At 40.0% G+C, this 22,473-nt stretch overlaps 1 protein-coding gene and 1 long non-coding RNA gene across 4 annotated transcripts in view; one reads left to right on the plus strand and one right to left on the minus strand.

Annotated features, from left to right (window-relative positions):
- Window positions 1–22,473, minus strand: part of LOC123510637 — a 153,167-nt gene that overhangs the window by 78,377 nt on the left and 52,317 nt on the right. The gene's annotated exons all lie outside the window — the stretch shown is intronic.
- Window positions 8,907–21,542, plus strand: LOC123510634 (titin homolog). 2 transcript variants are annotated; one of them, XM_045265944.1, is made up of 9 exons: window positions 8,907–9,024; window positions 10,535–12,903; window positions 13,067–13,147; window positions 13,247–13,379; window positions 13,635–14,298; window positions 15,418–15,534; window positions 16,222–16,319; window positions 17,169–17,326; window positions 17,967–21,542. In XM_045265944.1, exons 1-9 carry the CDS (start codon window positions 8,979–8,981, stop codon window positions 18,159–18,161), a joined length of 3,861 nt encoding a protein of 1,286 aa, XP_045121879.1. In that variant the 5' UTR covers window positions 8,907–8,978; the 3' UTR covers window positions 18,162–21,542. The 2 variants fall into 2 exon arrangements, with proteins under 2 accessions (XP_045121879.1, XP_045121881.1); XM_045265946.1 differs by lacking the exon at window positions 8,907–9,024 and adding an exon at window positions 9,025–9,102.

Below are 22,473 nucleotides of genomic sequence, written 5' to 3' on the forward strand. Positions count from 1 at the left end.
CTCTCTCTCTCTCTCTCTCTCTCTCTCTGACGAAGATTCAAGCGAGGATCTTCTGAATCTCGAGCTCAGGACAACAGAAAACTTTGCAATATATAGGGAGAGAGGGAGAGGGAGAGGGAGAGGGAGAGGGAGAGGCAGAGGAGAGAGAGAGGTAAGATCCACAAGGCATAACACTAACACAAGAAAAAAAATAGTTAGGCATGATTTCCGCGTTTTGTTTTCCTTTTTTAGAGGGAAAAGTTATTAAGGTGTGTGTGTGTGTGTGTGTGTGTGTGTGTGTGTGTGTGTGTGTGTGTGTGTGTGTGTGTGTGTGTGTGTGTGTGTGTGTGTGTGTGTGTGTGTAAAGCCCATGATATCCCAGTCCTTGTGATGAATGGAGATGATTATTCAAGTAACAGGCATCATGAGAGAGAGAGAGAGAGAGAGAGAGAGAGAGAGAGAGAGAGAGAGAGAGAGAGAGAGAGAGAGAGAGAGAGAGAGAGAATATTACACACACTGACAATCTTAAACACTTTTCTCAGTCATTCATCTTAACCATACAATAAGAAGCACAAACAAAACCTTCATCCTTTATCTCTTCAGCTTAAGCCACAAAACACGAGTCCCAAGTTACTGTTGTCATTTAATTAATCCCGTGAATTACTTATGAATATCTTGTTGTTAGGGTTTAATTAAATTTGTGCTGTTAAAATACCGGGTGCAAGTTACTGTTAGCATTTAATTTGCCTTATAAAACACCTAAGTTATGGCAACCGTTTCATTAGCCTTGTAAAACACTCCCTCCTGAGATAGAGTGAGGCATTTAGCTGGTCTTGCCTCATGCTGGGAGAAGGAAGGTTTATGATACTCTTCCTCCTTCACTGCTAGGTAATACTTGGCAGTTTGTATATTCTTAAATGCCTCCTGGATTTAAAACATATTGTAGCTTATTGATACGTAATTTATCTTATGTGAATACTCGTTTTTTGTTGATCCATCTAGTTTTTACAAGGACAGCTCACGGTTTTCCTCAAGGCATTCCCTGGGACACCATTCAAACCGAGACACATGAGCCACTTTGGAGTAGACAGCCTATAGTGTTATTTACTGATCCCATAATGTTTTCAGCAGTACGTGATAGAAAATGCTTCTAGATTCACTATGTAGTTTCTAGTTAGTGTTTCTTTTAGCATTTTACCTTCAATGTTAAATATTTCATCTTACATTCTACAGTTTTCAGATGAGTATATATACATTTTTTTTTTTTTTGTCATTTTTTTTTCAGCACAGATGACAGGAATCCTACATCACACACACACACACACACACACACACACACACACACACACACACACACACACACACACACACACACACACACAGAATAGCAACGATTTTATCATTATTAAGAACTCAACAAAGCAAGTCCTTATCTCTCTCTCTCTCTCTCTCTCTCTCTCTCTCTCTCTCTCTCTCTCTCTCTTGGGAGGGAGGATGATTGAGCAGCAAGAGAGAGAGAGAGAGAGAGAGAGAGAGAGAGAGAGAGAGAGAGAGAGAGAGAGAGAGAGAGAGAGAGAGAGAGAGAGAGAGAGAGAGAGTTGGTGGTATTGTAAAAGAAAGTAAAAAGAGGAACCAAAATTATTACAGGGCTTACACAGACCAGCAAACTACCCACACTTGCACCTTAAAACACACACACACACACACACACACACACACACACACACACACACACACACACACACACACACACACACACACACACACACGGAGCATCCACGTGAAAGGAAAACTCAAATAAAAATAAACAAATAAAAACAAGTCAAACAAAATAAAATAACAACAATGAAGAAGAAGAAGAAGAAGAAGAAGAAGAAGAAGAAGAAGAAGAAGAAGAATATAAAACACAAAAACAAGGACAAACTGATAAAACAACCCGCACATTGACTCAAACAGAAAGAGGAGGAGGAGGAGGAGGAGGAGGAGGAGGAGGAGGAGGAGGAGGAGGAGGAGGAGGAGGCAGAAAACAATTGGATATGCGCAACAGGAGTCGTGAATATTGTAGCGAATGAAAGAGAAAGAGGAAAAGGGGAAGGGAGAGAGAGAGAGAGAGAGAGAGAGAGAGAGAGAGAGAGAGAGAGAGAAGGAGAAGGAGGAAAGGGGCAACAAGGGAAGAGGCGCTGAGGGAGGAAAGGAGAGATACAAACACTAATAAAAGAAAACCAGGAGGAAGGAATGAGGGAGTAAAGAGAAGGAGAAACAAAAGAAGTGAGGAAGTAAGAGAGGGTGAAGGGAAGAAAAAAGAAGGAGAAAGAGAGAGAGAGTGAAAACAGAGAGGGAGGGTGAGACCGAGAGGAAGGAAGGAGAATGGAGAGAAAAAAAAAAAGTGAGAAAAAGAAACGCTGGAAGGAGGGAAGGAAGGAAGGAGAGAAAGGAAAAATTATACAGGAGGAGAGAAGGAAAAGAGGATTAGGAACACACACACACACACACACACACACACACACAGAGAGAGAGAGAGAGAGAGAGAGAGAGAGAGAGAGAGAGAGAGAGAGAGAGAGAGAGAGAGAGAGAGAGAGAGAGAGAGAGAGAGAGAGAGAGAGAGAGAGAGAGAGAGAGAACAATCTGAGGAAATCAATCTTAATAACGCCCAAAAATAATTATAACATAATAAAAAACATTAAAAAAAACATCAAAAATATCTTGTAGTTTAAAGAAAAAAAAAAGTAAGCAGTCACTCGAAACACACACACACACACACACACACACACACACACACACACACACACACACACACACACCAAGTTTTCTCTCCATCCTATACCATCCCTCCCCCCTTCATCCCCACCCCCGGAAAGAAAGGGATGAAGCCTCAAAACTCAAGAGCCACTCAGAGGAATGGAAAAAGCTGTCTTAGCACCGCATTGCCAAACTCCTGAACGCACCAATCCGCTCCGCCACGACGAGTCAAGGGAAGCGAAATTGAGAGGCGTGAGATTCAAAAAGGAAATTCTTACGTGGATGTATCATTGAATTGTCTTGATTTTCTTTCACCCAGCCAAACTTAACCTAACCTAACCTCACCTGGTCCAATGTAACAACCTAACCTAACCTAACCTAACCCAGCCAAACTTAACCTAACCTAACCTCACCTGGTCCAATGGAACTTAACCTAACCTAACCTAACCTGGTCCAATGTAACTTAACCTAACCTAACCTAACCTAACCTGGTCCAATGTAACTTAACCTAACGTACTCTAACCTAATCTAACCTAACCTGGTCCAATGTAACTTAACCTAACCTAACCTAACCCAGCCAAACTTAACTTAACCTAACCTAACCTGGTCCAATGTAACTTAACCTAACCTAACCTAACCTAACCTAACCTGACCTGACCTGACCTGACCTAACCTAACCTACTCTAACTTAACCTAACCTTTCCTAACCTAACGTCACCTAACCAAATCTAGCTTTAATCTAACTTAACATGAAAAGTTAATTATTCCGTGACATAATTATTGTTGTATTGTCTCGTTTCTTTTCTCTATTTACGTATGTAGCTTAACAAAAACAATGAATTCTTACTTATATTACTACATTGTCTTGCTTCTAATTATCCGAACTTAATCTCACCTAATCTAACTTAATTTGGCATAACCTTACAGTACCATGCCGCGTTTTTCATATTCATTCTGGTTACTATGTCGCAATTCTATACAGCTTGAGAAACTTAAGTGGGGGTTAGAATAGTAAAGTCTCTGGTAATTAATCTTCTGAGCTGCATAGATTCTTGCTAATGTAAATAAAATCGCCTAATCAAGCCCAGAAGTCACGGTAATAATGCGTCTCAGTACATTAAGAGTTAACTTCATCTAACCCAAGCTAAATAGAACCAAACCTTATTTAATCCCGCATTTCATCTCTTTATTATCAACTAACTGCACTTTCACTCAGACATATAACTTTATCAAATTTATTATAACATTACTTAACCTTATTTAACCTTTTTAACTGCACCTAACCTACCTTAACCTCACATTTCATCTCTTTATTCTCAACTAACTGCACTTTCACTCAGACATATAACTTTATCAAATTTATTATAACATTACTTAACCTTATTTAACCTTTTTAACTGCACCTAACCTACCTTAACCTCACATTTCATCTCTTGACTCTCAGCTAACAACACTTTCACTCTGACAAGTCTCCAGTGAATCGTACTTTTTACCCTGGCAATTTTTTTTTTTTTCTCTCTTTTTTCCTGCCGGCAATATCGCTCCGGCATGTTAAGAGGGTTTACTGAGTTTTCGGAGTCATTTCGCATGGCCTGCCTTCCTGACTTTATTGCCACGCTCACTGGCTTCCCTTTGGATGTAAAGCTGCACTGGTACCTTTCCCAGCCACGGGAGGGAACGCTGTATTAGTTAGCAATCTGAGTGTTTGGGGGGAGAAATAGTGTATGTAGAAATTAAGTTAATGGTACAGTTAGGAGAAAAACTGATATTATTAATTATTGATGAGGAAATTGGTATTCTAGCGGACAATTTTTTCTAAGTATAGGAAGGAATAGTGTTAACTGACAATATCATTAAGTATAGAGAAAAGAAAGGTGTTTGTAGCAATGCAGAGGAAGTTAATGGTACAGATTGCCACATGGAATATTCCTAATTACAGACGAGGAAATTGGTAATCAAGAAAACAAATAGAAGGAAACACTTATGCACGTGGCAATCAAATTAAAAGGGAAAATGAAAAAGTATGTTGTATTTTCCATGAATCAACAAAGAATCTTAAGTATGTAAATTTGTATCAGACGAACTATTAGTTTTCATTTTTATCTTGACCTCTGAATTGGTTTTAGATTTGAGCCACGTCCGGAGGTGAATTATCTTTTAATATTTAAGATGGCCGACCGCCAAGGACCCCCAAGCCCGCCTACTCAAGACTTACCAGCCCCATAAAGATGTTCTAGATAACCTGCGTGACTCTGAACTGTTGGATAAAATAGACTACACCTGCAGGAGTGTTATTTGTGACGTACATGGCAGGAGAGCCGGGAGAGCTTGGAGAGCTGAACGTGAAGAAGTGATGCGCCGACGCTAGTAATTAGAATATTAAATACAGTGTCATTTAGCCAATATGGAATGCAGCTCTCCAGCAATTATTGTCTCGGGAATTCTTGTGTCCTGTTTTTGACGTGTCTCACTGATACCTTCTTAGTAACAGAGCCTCATGCAGCTTTTTTTGTGCAGCTGAACGGTGAAGCCACTGGCCAGTCAGGCTCCATGTTTCCTCGTGACACTGACTGTAGGAAAGTTCCGGTATGGGGTCCAGCTGGGTTTCCTGTATTGACCTGTATTCCATCAAGTGCCTTGCGCTTGATGGATTTTGCTTATACATATACACAAATCTATGCGCTCATATCCTTGCAAAATGTATGAAAAATTTTAACTTTTGCTATTCCATAAAAGAATAAATAAATTAAAATATTGCACTATTAACTCGAAATTGAGAAATACAAGGTTTTACTGTTTTGCTCTGACACCATTTCATACAGTGACTAATATTTCCCCTCAGCATATCTAAACCTAGACCGAGACTCAGATTTAAGACTTCTTTAAACATAAGACCAATTTTAAGACAAAATCTATGAATTTTTGTTAACAGAGGCTCAACTTTAATGGGAGGAAACCGATATACGTAAGAATGAATGTATTAACTAGTATGGGAGGGGAAAAATTAGTACTTATGTTGTATTTCTCCCAGTATTGAGTAACCACAGGGCTGGGAAATGTTTTGTGTGCATACTTGATTACTGAGGCAAATGATACAGTATAACAGTAGCATGAATGTTTAATGTTAATAATGCTGCAGTGTGTGTACTAAAATGACAACACTCCATGTTTACCGGTCTAGATACCGCCTCTCTCTCTCTCTCTCTCTCTCTCTCTCTCTCTCTCTCTCTCTCTCTCTCTGGAAAAATCGTTTATTATATCGAGTATAGAAAGAATATGTCGTCATAGTCTTTTTTCTTCTTCTTCTTCTTCTTCTTCTTCTTCTTCTTCTTCTTTCTCCTCCTCCTCCTCCTCATAAAAAAATATTCAGTATCTATTTGAGAAAAGAGAGTGTGCATTCTCTCTCTCTCTCTCTCTCTCTCTCTCTCTCTCTCTCTCTCTCTCTCTCAGTACCTTCCCGTGGTCATATCAAGATGAGGTAATTAATCCGAGCATAACTTTGAGCCAACTGGTCTTCCACCCCCAACCCCCAACACACACCACCCCAGCCCCACCCCACCTCCCCACCCCACCACACATCCCCAACTCCTACCCCTCATTCTCCTCCCCACACATTTCCAACCCCTACCCTCTCCCCTCCCCCCCAGACGTGCCTTTCCACGAATATACATACATGAATACTTGATGAACACATGATAAGTTCGCCACACCTAATAGAAGTAGCTGTAATATGTTCGTAGTTGTGTAAATGTGATCAGATGTTTTTCCTCTTCATTTTTTTTTTTCTGTTTTACTTCATTTAGTTTTGTTTTGTCTGTGTGTATCTGTTTGTCTCTGTCTCTCTCTCTGTCTCTGTCTCTGTCTCTCTCTCTCTCTCTCTCTCTCTCTCTCTCTCTCTCTCTCTCTCTCTCTCTCTCTCTCTCAAAGCCGAGAACCACTTCAATAAGGTACAAGATATACTCCTTCCTACTATTAATAACACACACACACACACACACACACACACACACACACACACACACACACGCCCGGTAGCTCAGTGTGTTAGAGTGCTGGCTTCAAGCCAGAGGACCAGGGTTCCATTCCCTGGCCGGGTGGAGATATTTGGGTGTGTCTCCTTTCACGTGTAGCCCCTGTTCACCTAGCAGTGAGTAGGTACGGGATGTAAATCGAGGAGTTGTGACCTTGTTGTCCCGGTGTGTGATGTGTGCCTGGTCTCAGGCCTATCCGAAGATCGGAAATAATGAGCTCTGAGCTCGTTCCGTAGGGTAACGTCTGGCTGTCTCGTCAGAGACTGCAGCAGATCAAACAGTGAAACACACACACACACAATAGAAAAGTGTCCCCTGTGTGTGTGTGTGTGTGTGTGTCCTCCTTGCAGCAGAAATATTACAGGGATTCAAAAGGAAAATGAAGAGAGCTGGCCAAGGATGAGAGTTTATTTTTTGCCTCTTTTTTCGTACACTATATGCCTGTGTGTGTTTGTGTGTGTGTGTGTGTGTGTGTGTGTGTGTGTGTGTGTGTGTGTGTGTGTGTGTGTGTGTGTGTGTGTGTGTGTGTGTGTGTGTGTGCAATTCACCGCGTTTAAAGTTCCCTTGAGATCACTTCATTTGGAGAATAATAATACTCTCTCTCTCTCTCTCTCTCTCTCTCTCTCTACGCTTTCATTTTTCTTTTGTTTCATTCATATTTCTATTTCTATCATCATATAATCTCTCTATGTTCTTTTTTTTCAATATTTTTCCCTTCTTCTGCATTCCTACTTCAATATTATCCTTTCTATCCTTACTTCTAGCTTTTCTTTACGTTTTTTTTTTCCCATTCCTATTCACATCCTTAGCTTCCAATCATTCTTTGCCGTCTACATACACTGAACAACACGGCAACGACCTCCACTCTCTTCCAACAACAAGCCTGTCTTCATGGAGGGAAAAACAGGAAATTCTATTGATGCATAACTTCCCTCACCACCACCACGACCACCACCACCACCGCCACCGCCACCTCCAGAGCCGCCGTCACTAGCACAAAGGTATCGTAAAATAAGGTCAGCCAATAAAGAATGTTACACAAGGGTAACTTCATGTATTTTGGTATTTCTGGGACGTCGTGTGTGTGTGTGTGTGTGTGTGTGTGTGTGTGTGTGTGTGTGTGTGTGTGTGTGTGTGTGTGTGTGTGTGTGTGTGTGTCCGTCTTCTTTGTTGGTTTTCTATTTGTATTTCGTTTTTCATTCAGTGTTGCCTTATTACTCTCTCTCTCTCTCTCTCTCTCTCTCTCTCTCTCTCTCTCTCTCTCTCTCTCTCTCTGGAGTTAATCTTGACTTTCGCTGATAAATTTTAACATCAAATCTATTATTTATTAATCTATTCATTTGTTTATATAACTGCTGTGCTCCTCCTCTTCCTCCTCCGCCTCCGCCTCCTCCTCCTCCACCTCCTCCTCCTCCTCCTCCTCCTCCTCCTCTTCTGTCACGTGCTGGAGGAGGAAAACCCAGACTCAATCATCTCCTCTTATTTCCCCTCAAGCAGATTCCTCCTCCTTCTCCTCCTCCTCCTTTTCCTCCTTCTTTTTCCTCCCTCTCCTCCACTTTCTCCAAGGACACAAGAGGAGGGAGGAAAATGTGGAATACTCTTCTAATATTCACTTCAATTGGTTCCTCTTGTATCTCAAACAGTTTCGTCTTTATTGGTGTCAACAACCTACCCGCACCTCTCTCTCTCTCTCTCTCTCTCTCTCTGATCGTCAAGAATAAAGAAAAATAAGAAAACTCCATCGTAAACATTAAAACATTCAAATTTATCCCTCCATTAATCATTACTACTCATTAATTCCAGGCCACTCACCTCCACCACACCACATTACTTCTCCCATCCACACCTAACCACTCTCCCATCCACTGACACACCCACATCACCCACGCAACACATCCACACACCAAATCACTCTTCTTCTGACGCGATGTGTTGATTTTCAAAAGCATCAATACGTGTCAATAGTAGCCGACCCTACGAAAAGAAGAGAGAGAGAGAGAGAGAGAGAGAGAGAGAGAGAGAGAGAGAGAGAGAGAGAGATTTACCAAAGTCAATAAGCAAAACCTATGTAATTATTGTATCTAAAATCAACCTGTGTCAAGTAACAGTATACCAAAAACCATAAAAATGAACTATCAAAGAGTAACATAGACATTTATTTTATTCTAGCCCAGCGCCCTCTAGCGTGTTTACATCCTGTGTTTACATCACACGGGGCCCTTCCTTCGCATGGTGTGGCCTCCTACCTTCTCTCCAGCCGAGTGTCCAGGCCTGGGTGAGTGTGACAGAGGGTGACAGTGGTGTGTGCTGGCGTGGCGTGTTGTGAAGTGACTAACAAACTGATCTGCTTAAGGTACACAACTCGTCTAATTTTCCTTACAGTTCACCCCGACCAGTAATTTTCCCTTATCGACTGACTTAACTATAGCATTAGACAGTGGTGTGTGCTGGCGTGGCGTGTGGTGATAAGTGACTAACAAACTGATCTACGTAGGGTACACAACTCAGCTTTATTTTCCTAACAGTTCACCCCACCAGTAATTTTCCGTGTACAGACTGGTGTACATGTAGAATTTGACAGTTGTGTGTGCTGGTGTGTGTGGTGAAGTGACTAACAAACGGATCTGCATAAGGTACACAACTCTGCTTAATTTTCCCTAGATTTCTTCTCCTCCAGTAATTTTTTCCCTTATGGACTGACATAACTGTAGAATTAAATTAGACAGTGGTGTGTGGTGATAAAGTGACTAACAAACTGATCTGCTTAGGGTACACAACTCGTCTCATTTTCCTAACAATTCATCCCCCACCAGTAATTTTCCCGTAAAGACTGATGTATCTGTAGAATTTGACAGTTGTGTGTGCTGGTGTGGTGTGTGGTGAAGTGACTAACAAACTTATCTGCTTAAGGTATGCAACTCAGCCTTATTTTCCTTACAATTAACCTCCACCAGTAATTTTTCCCTTACAGACAGGCGTACCCGTAGAATTAAACAGTAGCGTGTGGTGAAGTGACTAATAAACTGATCTTAGAGTACACAACTCAGCCTTATTTTCCTCACAATTCACCTCCACCAGTAATTTTTCCCTTACAGACATACCCATAGAATTTGGCTTTTTTTTTTTTTTTTTTTTTTTTTTTGTTACTTTCCTATCTGCTTAACCATAGCAAAGAGGGATAGCCAACCAGGTGAGTGCTGAGTGCTGGCTGTTGATGGGGCGTGAATTAGTCATGCAGGTGAGGGTTGGGAATGTCAATGTCTGTGCTACGTAATTAAGGATATTATTCAGAGACATTTCTGCGCCCTGCCTCCACTGCTTTTACAAGGCTCTGGGTGAAGCTACACAGGTTTAAGGATTTTTTTTTTTTTTTGAGGTTGACAGGTTGATAAGATTTATGTAAGGCTCTAGGTGAAGCTACACTGATTTCAAGGATGTTTTTACTATTTCAGTGATACATTTAAGTTTTTACATCATTTTAAGGAGAAATCAGCTTATCATCTCTGTGACCTTTGAAATTGGTTGTAGTGAGAAAGCCACTAATTTTAAAAGACTCAAGTTGAAGTGACATGAGTTTTCAATGATGTCTTTTTTATGGTTCTAATGTTACCTTAATTAGATCTCTACATTATCAGAAGGAGGAAGTTTTGAAAAATGCTAACACTAATCTATTATAAAAGTGAAAGAATCTATAGCATATTACTGGATAGATTAATAACACATAACATCTTACTGCTTTCCGAGAACTTGCAAAACACCTCCAAATAACCATCTTCATTTTACAGATCATGCTATCACCAGATGTTCCAGAGTTTGTCCCAGAGGATGCCAGACTCCTGACTCCACAAACACGGGTAACACTGAGCTAAAGGAAAGCACCAGTCGGCCTCAGCTCACCAAGTCCTCACCAGGCACACACAGACCATCAAATACAGGACATAACCCCTCTGTTCTCAAGAGTTCTGCTTTCCGAGGGACGGCATTTGGTTCAAGGGCGCCAAATGATTCATGGAGGCAACCTAAAGAGGTGTTTGATCAGCGGGACATTCAAACACAAGACATAAGTAGACATGAAAGCACTGGCATTAACCAAGGCGAAAAACACACACAGCGAGGCAGAGGGAAGCCAAGACCGGTCGCTGAGAACCTTGAACTACACATCAGGAACAAATTCACAATGCCCAAGCCGTCTTACAGCTACACTAAGATCCTGAAGAGCAAACAGCCTGTGAATAATGCAAGTGTACCAGAAACAAAGTCAGTCAAGCAAGATTTCTCCTTCAGCAATGACAGTCACTGGCCAACATTAGGCGAGTCACTTCCTCTATACAAGACACCAGAGAAGAACAGCAAAGCATCCAAGACAGAAAAGAGAGACAGTAATCCTTGGGTTAAAAAGAGCAATGAAAGTTCACCAACAAAATTTCTCACCAAAAATCCGTGGCAAGAGAAAGGAATGGCAGAGCAGGCAACTGATGCTTTTATACAACACAAAACTACAGAAACAAACTCCCCTTTGAAATCTCCAGGAAAAAATACAAGTCCACAGCAAGAAAGAAGTAAACCAGAACACAACAGAGATGCATCAGTGAGGCCAAAGAGTATAGAAACAAACAATTCCACAAAGAAGTTTGCAAACATCTCTGGAGTCACAAGGCAAGAAAGAAGCACAGCAGAACAATTCACAGGGGACTCAGTAAGGTCACGTATTACAGGTGGAAACTCTAAGGCCCATGAAAATAGTGTTAAGACAAAACAATCTCACACTCAAAGAAAAGCAGAAACAAATTCTCGTAGTGATCACAATGCAATAGAAAATAAAAAGCCAAATCTTCCAAAAGACAAGAGTAATGAATATAACCAAGAACCAAGAAGTCAGAAGAGTTATGCAAAAACTGCCACAAACACTGACGTCAAAGAAATTCATAAACAAAACCAGGAGGGCACTCAAGCTAAACAAAACACCGAACAGAACGACTCAGATCTTTTCCAGTGGCAGGTAATAGGAGAGAAGAAAAATAAAATCAAGAAACCCAAAATCAAACCAGAAGATGAGTTAGGTGACTCTGCTCAGTTTCCAAAGCTTGTTAGAGGTGATGGGAACAAGCATAGAGTCCTGCCTGACAAGCCAGCCCAGGATGACAAGATAAGAGAGAATCAAGAGAACATCAACAAAAAGAAATATGTGGATGTGCCAAAAGGTAAAGGTGCAAATTCCACATCCACTCGGGAGGCAAGTGAAGGTGCAATTAGGAAAGACACAAAGACACTCAAACCAAGTCAGAAGGAAAAAAAGAAACCACGACCAACAAGAGTGACGAGTCTAGCAAACTGCAGCAATAAAAAGGAAATAAGAGCTAATCCAAAAGCAGCTATCACCTCCAACACAGCAGAAGCAGCAGCAGCAGCAGCACCAAAGCCTCTGAGTGAAGAAGCCTTACAGAAGAAACTGGCTTTTAAACTTATGAAAAAAGAAGAGAAGATGAGGAAGAGAGAAATGAAGATTCTCCAAGCTCGCATGGCATCAAGAGACACAAAAGTTTCAGTGATATCGTCAGTTTTCTTGGAGAAGACACAGGCGACAAACAAGACATCAATGCAACCTTCCAACCAAATTAACTTAACCTTTGAGGAATACCCATCCTTACAAATGCAGAGAAAGGTGACCAAGAGAGACCTCCCTCAGACCCCAAGAAGCCTTCCATCACACACAGACACTTGCCGATACTCACCAAGCCTCACACCAGGCACCAGTGACCACCAAGCCTCACCAAGCCTTCAGACAACCACTGAGATCTCACAGAACTCTGATAACAAACTTGCCGGGGTCACCAAAACATCACAAAAAGTACGACAAAAGAGTGATGACTTGCTGTCAGGGCTTCTACCAATAAATGCCAGTGATGATGATGATGATGATGGTGGTGGTTTAGAGCAGGCTGCAGTTACCTACAGGAAAGCTCTTCTCTCAGCAAAAGCCATAAAGGTGGCAAAGCAAGACACAATGCATAGTGAGCCTCCTGCCAAAACCCTGATGGACGTATCACCACCAAAGAAGCAAATCAGAACCAAAGATCCACTGACACTCAACCTCCAAGCCCTCGCTGCTAAATGTAGGAAGAACAAGAAGAGAGAGGCAGCGTATTTGGAGGAGGTAACCTATACACCTTCAGTACTAATGCTATACTAACCACAAAATCATGTATGTACTGTGAAAAAAGCCTTGTGTTTAGCTTTCTTGTAATTTTATGTTCTAGTATTTGCATTTTAATTGATGTTTCTATGTAAGCATTTAATAATTTTTCCTTTTCCTATAGAAATATTTGTCTGCCAAGAGAAAGGATGACAGAGATGATGAATTTCCTGCTAGAAAGCCAGGGTCTTCTGTGCTGCCCAAGGTGAGACAACTAAGCATTACAGCAACACTAATTTTCAATGCCTTCACTGATACTTGCCAGACTCCACTTACCATCTCTACCCATGACTCACCATTGCAGGTGGCGGGAGTCGTGGCAAAGCGAGGCAAGATTAACACAAAGAAACCAAAGAAGAGAAAGATATCCCGTGTGATGAAGTGCAAGATAGAGAAGCGACAGAAGGAGGCAGTGGCGATGCAGCTCTTACTGGCTCGTGAGTACAAAGGAACATGTTTGTTTAAGTTGAAGACCATTTACTGTAGTGTGACATATACATAGACTTAAATTGAAGCAAGTTATCATTTTTTATTTATAGTTCTGCAACAGTTTGTTATAAATGAAGTTCTGAAAGTTAAAGAGTATTTACTGTAGCTTAATATATGAACTTAAATTGTAGTATTTTTTCCTTTTTTATTTAAAGTAAAGACAGTTGTACCAATCACTTACATATTTTTCTTCATAATGACAGAGATTAATGCCAGACAACAAGAGCAACAACAGGAACTTTCAGAGGCATTATCTACAGCAAACAATGAGAATGAGAACCCCACAGTGGTGAAAACTGCAGTAAATAGTGATACCAATGAACCACCTCACACTACAACCCAGACTGAGACAACACTGGACAGTAACACTCAAGAATCCAGTGAGGCAAGAATAGGAGACAGTGCAACAAGTGAACCACCCAACACTGCCACCAAGACAGAGACAGACAAAGAGGGTGAGAGAAAAGCATGTAAAGCTGAAGACGGAAAGAAACAAGAATCAGACCAAGAAAAGAATGAGGGGAGAACTGAAGATAATGATGAAAACAAAGAAAACTCCAGTAAATCATCCAACATAAACCCTCAATTAGTGAAGACTCCAAGTGATGATAAACCTAAAATCATATGGAAGATTAAAGAAACCCAGGAAGCCATCGCACAAGACAGCACTCCAGCACTAGACAAGACCAGCAACTCGGACACAAGCACTGAAGGAAAGGAAACAACTCAGCAGTCCTCAGATGAACCCAAGTCTTTCCAATCTCCTGCTCAACTACAACTGCTCGCCAATGATCCGCTGGTAGTGAAGAAAGCATCTGAGCTTCTTGAAATACTAAAGGCAGAAAGCAAACCTGTTGGACCCAGAGAGTAAGTGTCTTTAATTCATAACATTTGCTTATGGTGTATCATTATATCTGATTTTTGCATAAATTTTACGATATTAGTGTTTTTTAATCATTTATTTTGTTGTGAGCTTTTACTTCACTAATATGGGAGTTCAAGAGAAAAATAAAAGAATTTGCATGAAAACACAGATTAACTAGAATATGCATGACTTCTAAAAAAAAAAAAGACAGAAAATATAGAAAAAAGGAAGATAGAAAGATATACCGTATATAATTCTAAACTGCCGTGTGTGTGTGTGTGTGTGTGTGTGTGTGTGTGTGTGTGTGTGTGTGTGTGTGTGTGTGTGTGTGTGTCACCACCTCGGTCGCCTCCTGGTCACCCAGCCAGTCTTCCCCATTACGGAGCGAGCTCAGAGCTCATAGACCGATCTTCGGGTAGGACTGAGACCACATCACACACAAAACACAACGGGAAAGCGAGGCCACAACCCCTCGAGTTACATCCCGTACCTATTTACTGCTAGGTGAACAGGGGCCACACATTAAGAGACTTGCCCATTTGCCTCGCCGCTTCCCAGGACTCTAATCTTGGCCCTCTCAATTGTGAGTCGAGCGTACTAACCACTACACTACGTAGTGTGTGTGTGTGTGTGTGTGTGTGTGTGTGTTGCTTTGTCTGAATCAGCTGGTATATAGATAAAAAGAACATTTTGCTAGAAGGATATTTACATTGTCTTGTAAATATAAAGTGCTTTTCATATATACTCATATATATATATATATATATATATATATATATATATATATATATATATATATATATATATATATATATATAATACATAGAAATGTCTAACTGTGCATCATGACCCACCCCCACTACTCACCATGGGCACTACAGCACTGGCCCATATTCAGAAATGCTTTGCTCTCTTAACACAACTATTTTCAAGGGTCACAGAGATGATTAGCAGGTTTTTCAAGTGTTCCTCCAGTTAACAAAGTAGAAATCTTGTCACTCTGCCTCTAGATCCACAAAAACATCTTAAAAAACTCATATCAATTTAAATAAAGTCTTTTGAATTAGTGAAGGTGAAGCACAGAAGTGTTTATGAATACAAGCTACTGTCTCCTTGTGCAGGTATTGTCACCAGGTGGTCACTCCAGAAGTCAATGCTGTGGCCAAGGAGCTCATCTTAACCCTCATGGCCTTCCAGAAGCGACATTACCAGCGCGACCCCACCAAGGCACGCATAAGGTGGGAATACTCGTTATTCTTGTTATTCTTCCTCTTTAAATGATTCTGACAACTTCAAGTAAACAATGTGCTTCACTGATCAGCCTGAGGGGAGTATTTTGCACACTAGGTGAAAAAAAGATAGGATAGAATAGGATAGAAAAATATTGAGGATATATAAATAGGTAGATGGATATGTGAAGAAAGAGAGGGAGGGAGAGAGGGAAGGTAGAAGAGACGTGATGAAAAAGGAGAATGGTAGAGAAATAAAGAGGATAGAAAAGAAAAAAATAAAGAACAAAATAGGAGAAAGGTAAAGAAATAAAGAAGAAAGCAAAAAAGGAAAAGAGAACAAGTAATTTTCTTTTCCAACTCTTATTTTTCTTCCTTCACTTCAAAAATTCAGTAAAAGAAACTGCAAGAAGTCATCCGGCTCACACATAGAAGTGCCTGTACAAAACACACCTTAATTTCACGTATCTCTATCCATAAATCGGTTTAACCTTCTCTTAAATCTCCCTAATGACTCTGCCTCTGACATGTACTCTCTCTCTCTCTCTCTCTCTCTCTCTCTCTCTCTCTCTCTCTCTCTCTCTCTCTCTCTCTCTCTCTCTCCTGCACATTCAGAACAGTATACTACATATATAACACACACACACACACACACATCTCCCCAATGACACGGCACTGACACCCTGATTTTTTTAGGAAGCGTTATGTGTGCGGCCTGAAGGAGACCACCAAGCTGATGGGCAAGATGAGCTGTGTGATCATGGCACCAAACATCCAGCAGTGTGAGGGGCCAGGTAAGAGATTTCATAGGAAGGTACACTCTGGAATTCCCTACCTGCTTCTGTATTTCCTTCCCTTTTCCTATGACATGAACTCAATTAAGAGGGAGGTTTCAAGACAAATAGTATTCTTTTCTTTTGGCTAACTTTCTCAGATCTGCTTGGGGACTGGCATCTAAATGGGCCATGAAACTTTTCTCTTACACCATAGGGCTGACAGGGCTAAGAGTGTGAATGGCATATGTGTGTGTATGTGTGGGTGTGTTTTGTCCGAGTCTTAGATAAGGGAGAGAAAAAATAAATAAAAGCAACTAAGGGAAGCTGCAAGAAATGATCAGACCTACAAGTGGCAGTCCCTGTATGAAAAGTATCTACCTATTTCCACCTGTTATCCCTATCCATTAATTTGCCTTATCTTCTCTCAAAGCTTTTGAGTGACTTGGCACTAACAAATTGATTACTGAGTCCATTATATTCATCTGCCACTCTATCTGAGAACCAATTCCTTCTTATCTCTTTCTTAAACTTAATTCTTCAAGCAACCCATTATTTCATGTTCACTCCTGGTTACTGATCCTAAAAATTTTGCTCATGTCCCCACACTTGAAATATTGAAATTCTAATAACCCTTTCCTACCTTTAAAACCAATATATGAAATCTCTACTAGCATCTACAAGACAAAAGGCATTGAAAGAAAACACTTCATAATTTCTAGCCAGCATAATGTTTGCATGTGGCTGTAGGACAAAAGATACGGAGTGATTAGTGATAGAAAGACACGCCAAGTAGCATTGAGTGCATTATAAAACTCTGCACAAGTATGAGTAATCTGTGTGTTTCTCTCATCCCTGTGTCTCCCTCAGGCTCACTGGATGATACTGTGGAGAAGCTGCTCAACCAGGCGGAGAAGCTGAAGGTACCGGTGGTGTTTGCCTTGTCCACCAAGGAGATGAAGTACCTGTGTCGCAAGAGCAGCAGGAAAGTAAGCTGTTTTGGCATCATCAACTACCAAGGGGCCCAGGTAAGCAGGTTGGCAGGCAGTATGATGTGTTAGCAGGTTACATTAGCGGGTTAGATTGTAAGGTTAGCAGGAAGTGCATTAAATTGTAGAGTTAGTAGGTAGCATATTAAATTTTAAGGTTAGCAGGTAGCATGATAGATTTTAAAGTTAGCAAGTAGTAGTAGGTTAGCAGGAAGTGGGTTACACTGTAAGGTTAGCAGGTAACATGTTAGCAGGGAGCAGGTTAGATTATAATGTTAGCAGGGAACAGGTTAGATTATAAGGTTAGGAGGGAGCAGGTTAGATTATAAGGTTAGGAGGGAGCAGGTTAGATTATAAGGTTAGCAGGGAGCAGGTTACACGAGCAGGTTAGGTTTAGTTTAATGTGCCGTTGACATAAAGAAGTCTATTTGTTATAGTAGCTTTCTTTATGTACTGTAGGTAATACATAACCATTTGTTTTCTAGAGTTGATATTTGAAGTCTCTTTCTCTATCTCCAAAACACACTAGAGAATGGAACTGGCTAGATTACTCAATATATTAAGGTCCAGAATAAGAAGTGCCACCAGCCCTTTGCCAGTAATGAGTATGGTACCACTTTACAATTTTACTTTACATGCATGTAAGTTTACACACATTTCTCATTCCGTGCCTTGACAGGACATATTCCAGCGTCTGATGCAGCTCATGCCGGAGGCGCAGAAGCAGTACCAAGAGCTGGTGGCGAGTGGACAGTGCTCGCTGCCCAAGGATGGGGAAGATGAGGAAGAGGAGGAGGAAGAAGGGGAGCCACTGAAGAAAGATTTGACATCAGAAATTGTGAATCGTACTAAATCCTTACTCATGGCTCCCTGAAATGCCAGTTAATGGTGTGTATCTGTATGAGTGAGTTTAAAATCATATATGCAGATTGACCATACACAGAGAGCATTGTGAATCATAGTAAATCCTTACTCATGGCTCCCTGAAATGCAAGTTAACCCCTTGAGTACCATGATGTGTATCCATATTCTTTCTGGTTACTATTTGGTGATTTTATACACCTTCAGAAACATATGTACAGGATTAGAATAGTGAAGACTGTGGCCATTAATCTTGTGACCTCCATAGACCCTTCCTAATGTCAGTAAAATGGTTTAATCATACACAAATTTCAAGGTAATAATGTGTCCTGGTATTGAAGGGGTTAATGGTGTATAATTCTCTGTGAATCAGTTTGAGATCATGTATGTTGACTGATTATACACATACAGGGAGCATTTATATTCCAGTGTGCCATATGTAGATGCTGTGTTGTGGTCATTCCTCACAGAATAATTCAACTTCTGCCTTAGTGTGTCATAATTTCAGTAGTATTTAGGTGCATATGAGTAAAGTTGAAGCATTATATTTTTGTGCTCATCATGGATTCATATATGTTGAGTTTATCAAGCATTTCAGTCTACATTCCCAACCACACCGATGATTCAAGTGACATCTAAAGGTACCTAACTCCAGGCCACCCAATTAATAGTGTACAGTGACAGAAGTAACTATGACACAAACAGCAATTTTTGGCACATTTTTGCTGGAAAGTTTTGTGAGGCAAATTTTTAGCACCAATTACAGAATATCAGAAAAAACAAAATTAACCAATAGACAATGAGAATCAATTAAAAGCCTGTTGCACTATTTTTGTTATGAGAGAATCTATTTAGTCTCTGATTCTATACTATTATAAATCCTATCAGTGAATTATAACAAGGAATCTCCAAGTCAGTTCTTCCAAACACACATTCCTTCAGCGACTCATTCCTGTGATTCTTGATGCCCTGTCCTCACCCTCTTGTGCAGCTCATCCAAGTCTGCCTCACCCCAGCCAGTGTTAGGGATAGCTTGTGTCTGGGATATGTCTACTCTAATATGCATTCTGCTGTGATGTGTTTGTTACCTGGGTGATGTGCCTCATTCACTAGACAATAACTGTTTCTGTGTATATAGTAAGGTATGGGAAAAGTGAAGGTGTTGTACAAAATTATGGTGATGAAAGGGGTGATGATGATGTTAGTAAATATAGTCTTAGATATGTGAATTTCACCTCACACTGATATTGGTGATGATGATGATGATGAGTAAGCAATTGTAGTCTCAGATATGATTGCCTGACACGCTTCAATATTACTGGTGATGAGTAAGCAAACAATCTCAAATATCATCCAATGCTACATTTTAGGTGCAAACATTTATCTAGATCCCTGTTTCACTTTTCATACGTTACATTCACCTTAATTACCATCACATAAGTTTTTTATTTTTGCCATTGTGCCTGTACTTTTTGCTGTGATTGGGTGTTACAGTTTTTGAGGGTGTTTGTAATGATTCTGGAGACAGTTTAGGAAGTGTTCTCTACCTGGAGTCTCATAAATCACCTACAGAACCCAAATAATCATCTCTTTGGCCTTTAACCCTTTCCATACCATGACACGTTTTCATATTTATTCTATTTATTATTTGGTGATTTTATACAGTTTCGAAAAGTCATATTAGGTATTAAAATATCAAAGACTGTGGCCATTAATCTTCTGACCGCCAAAGACTCTTCCTAATGTCAATAAAATGGTCTAATCGTACACAAATCTCAAGGTAAAAACGTGTCCAAGTATTGAAGGGGTTAAAAGTACGTAGTTGTCTTGAGAGGATAGAGGAATACAGAGCTGCAGTAACCCAACACAAACTCACATTGTCATCACCCAATTCAGTACAGTTTGAATGCATTTAGTTGATGTTCAAGATCCATTAAAGAGTATGGATTAGTCTTGTGTGATAAGGATGTTTATTTTGTGCTTTATTTTCATAGTGTGCTTCATTTTCTTTGACAAATTATTTACTTTAGCTTAACCCTTTCACTGCATCATGACAGCACCAGAAGCAATGTGTGGAGTCTTCACAAGCATCTACAAGAAAGGGATGAAAAAAGAATGGTTTGCAATGTCTTCCCATTTCAATCCCATTTCAAAAATTAGATGTGACTAGAGCAGGTGATGTATTAGGGTGATTATTAGGGAAAGGTGTACCATGTGGCAGTCAAACGGTTAACCTCTTCAGTACCATGATGTATTTTCTTATTCATTTTGCTTATTATTTGGTGATTTTATACAGCTTCAAAAACTTATGTGGGGGATTAAAATAGTGGAAACTGTAATCACTAATCTTCTGAACTCCATAGACTCTTCCTAATGTCAATAAAACTGTCTAATTGTACACAAATCTCAAGGTAAAAATGTGTCTCGGTATTGAAGGGGTTAAAGACTGAACTATGTAAGTTATTCAATGGAAGAGATTACCTGTGAGTGTTTATATTGACAATAGTCTGTTAGATAAATGCAACACGTCAGTAGTTAGCCAGGTGACCACAGATAATATAATGTGTCATGTTTCTCTTACTTCTTTTTTCTTTTCACTTGTCTCATTCTACCTTTTTTTTTTAATATTTCATACCTACCTTTCCCCTTTTACTTATCTTGTATTCTTCCTTTTTCCATATTTCATCTGTTCAATGTTTGCAATGAAAAGATGAAATAAGAGATAATATTCATGTTGTTCTTCCTCTTATTTCCTTTCCTCTCTTCATTCTTATTTCATATTCTTCCTCTTTCCATATTTCATGTTCAGTATTTGCAATGAAACCAGGTGAAACATATTATTTACATTATTCTTCCCTCTATTTCTTTTCCTCCTTCCTCCCTTCCTTTCACTCCCGTCTCATTTTCTTTTTTTCCTATCTTATCTTTTCAATATTTGCAATGAAACCAGGAGAAATAAGAGATAAAGTTAATGTTATCCTTTCTTCCTTCCTTTCCTCTTACCTTTCTTCCTTCCTTCCTACCACTCTTGTCTTATTTTCTTTTTTTTTTCCATATCTTATCTTTTTCAATATTTGCAATGAAACCAGGAGAAATAAGATATATTAATGTTATTCTTTCCTTCCTTCCTTCCTTCCTTCCTTCCTTGAACTCTCCTGGTGTTTCTCAAGTTGCCAAGTATTGAAGCAGAGTAAATATTTCCTAATAGTAATCGTGTTCCCTTGTGAGTGCAGTGCAGTAGTTTCTCCAGTGGTTGTACACAGAACTGTTTGTAAATATCGGATTTGTTATAGTTTTGTATTCTATATCAATTTTATATAAATGGGAAGATTATTGTTATTGTGTGTGTGTGTGTGTTTGTGTGTGATGAGTGAATAAAAAAGTATGAAGGCTTGTTTGGGTTTGTTTTGTGGCTCCTGTGTGTGTGTGTGTGTGTGTGTGTGTGTGTGTGTGTGTGTGTGTGTGTGTGTGTGTGTGTAAATGCATAAACCAGCCATGTGTACTCCTTGACCCCCTCTCTCTCTCTCTCTCTCTCTCTCTCTCTCTCTCTCTCTCTCTCTCTCTCCCAATAAACGCCTGCCTAGCTTCCAGGAAAAGACAATAAAACTATCAGGTATATCATTATTACTATTATCACCATCCATTTCATTACTATTACACTGTCATTACCTCTAACATTCAATTTAACCCCCCCCACCACCACCTTCCCCTCTCCTCCCTTCCTTGTTGACAGTGAGTGAGTGAGAGAGAGTGAGTGAGTGAGGGGAGGCGCTGACCTACCGTTAGAGGGGAATCCCCGTGGCCAAGGCAGTGTCTCGTAACCTGAACTTGAATATAACAACTTCACTATTACTTCTTTTTTATTAAGGCTGAACGCGATTTCCTGCTCCCATTGCCCTTGTCTGTGGTGGTGGTGATGGTGGTGGTGGGGGTAATAAAACAGTAAGGATAGTGATAATGAGTAGTAGTAGTAGTAGTAGTAGTAGTAGTAGTAGTAGTAGTAGTAGTAGTAGTAGTAGTAGTAGTAGTAGAAGAAGAAGAAGAAGAAGAAGAAGAAGAAGAAGAAGAAGAAGAAGAAGAAGAAGAAGAAGAAGAAGAAGAAGAAGAAGAAAACAACAACAACAACAACAACAACAACAACAACAACAACAACAACAACAACAACAACAACAACAACAACAACAACAACAACAACAACAACAACAGTACAGTAGTAGTAGTAGTAGTAGTAGTAGTAGTAGTAGTAGTAGTAGTAGTAGTAGTGAAGTGAAGAAGAAGAAGAAGAAGAAGAAGAAGAAGAAGAAGAAGAAGAAGAAGAAGAAGAA

Source organism: Portunus trituberculatus, chromosome 29 (genome assembly GCF_017591435.1).
Source record: "Portunus trituberculatus isolate SZX2019 chromosome 29, ASM1759143v1, whole genome shotgun sequence".
Lineage (NCBI taxonomy): Eukaryota > Metazoa > Arthropoda > Malacostraca > Decapoda > Portunidae > Portunus > Portunus trituberculatus.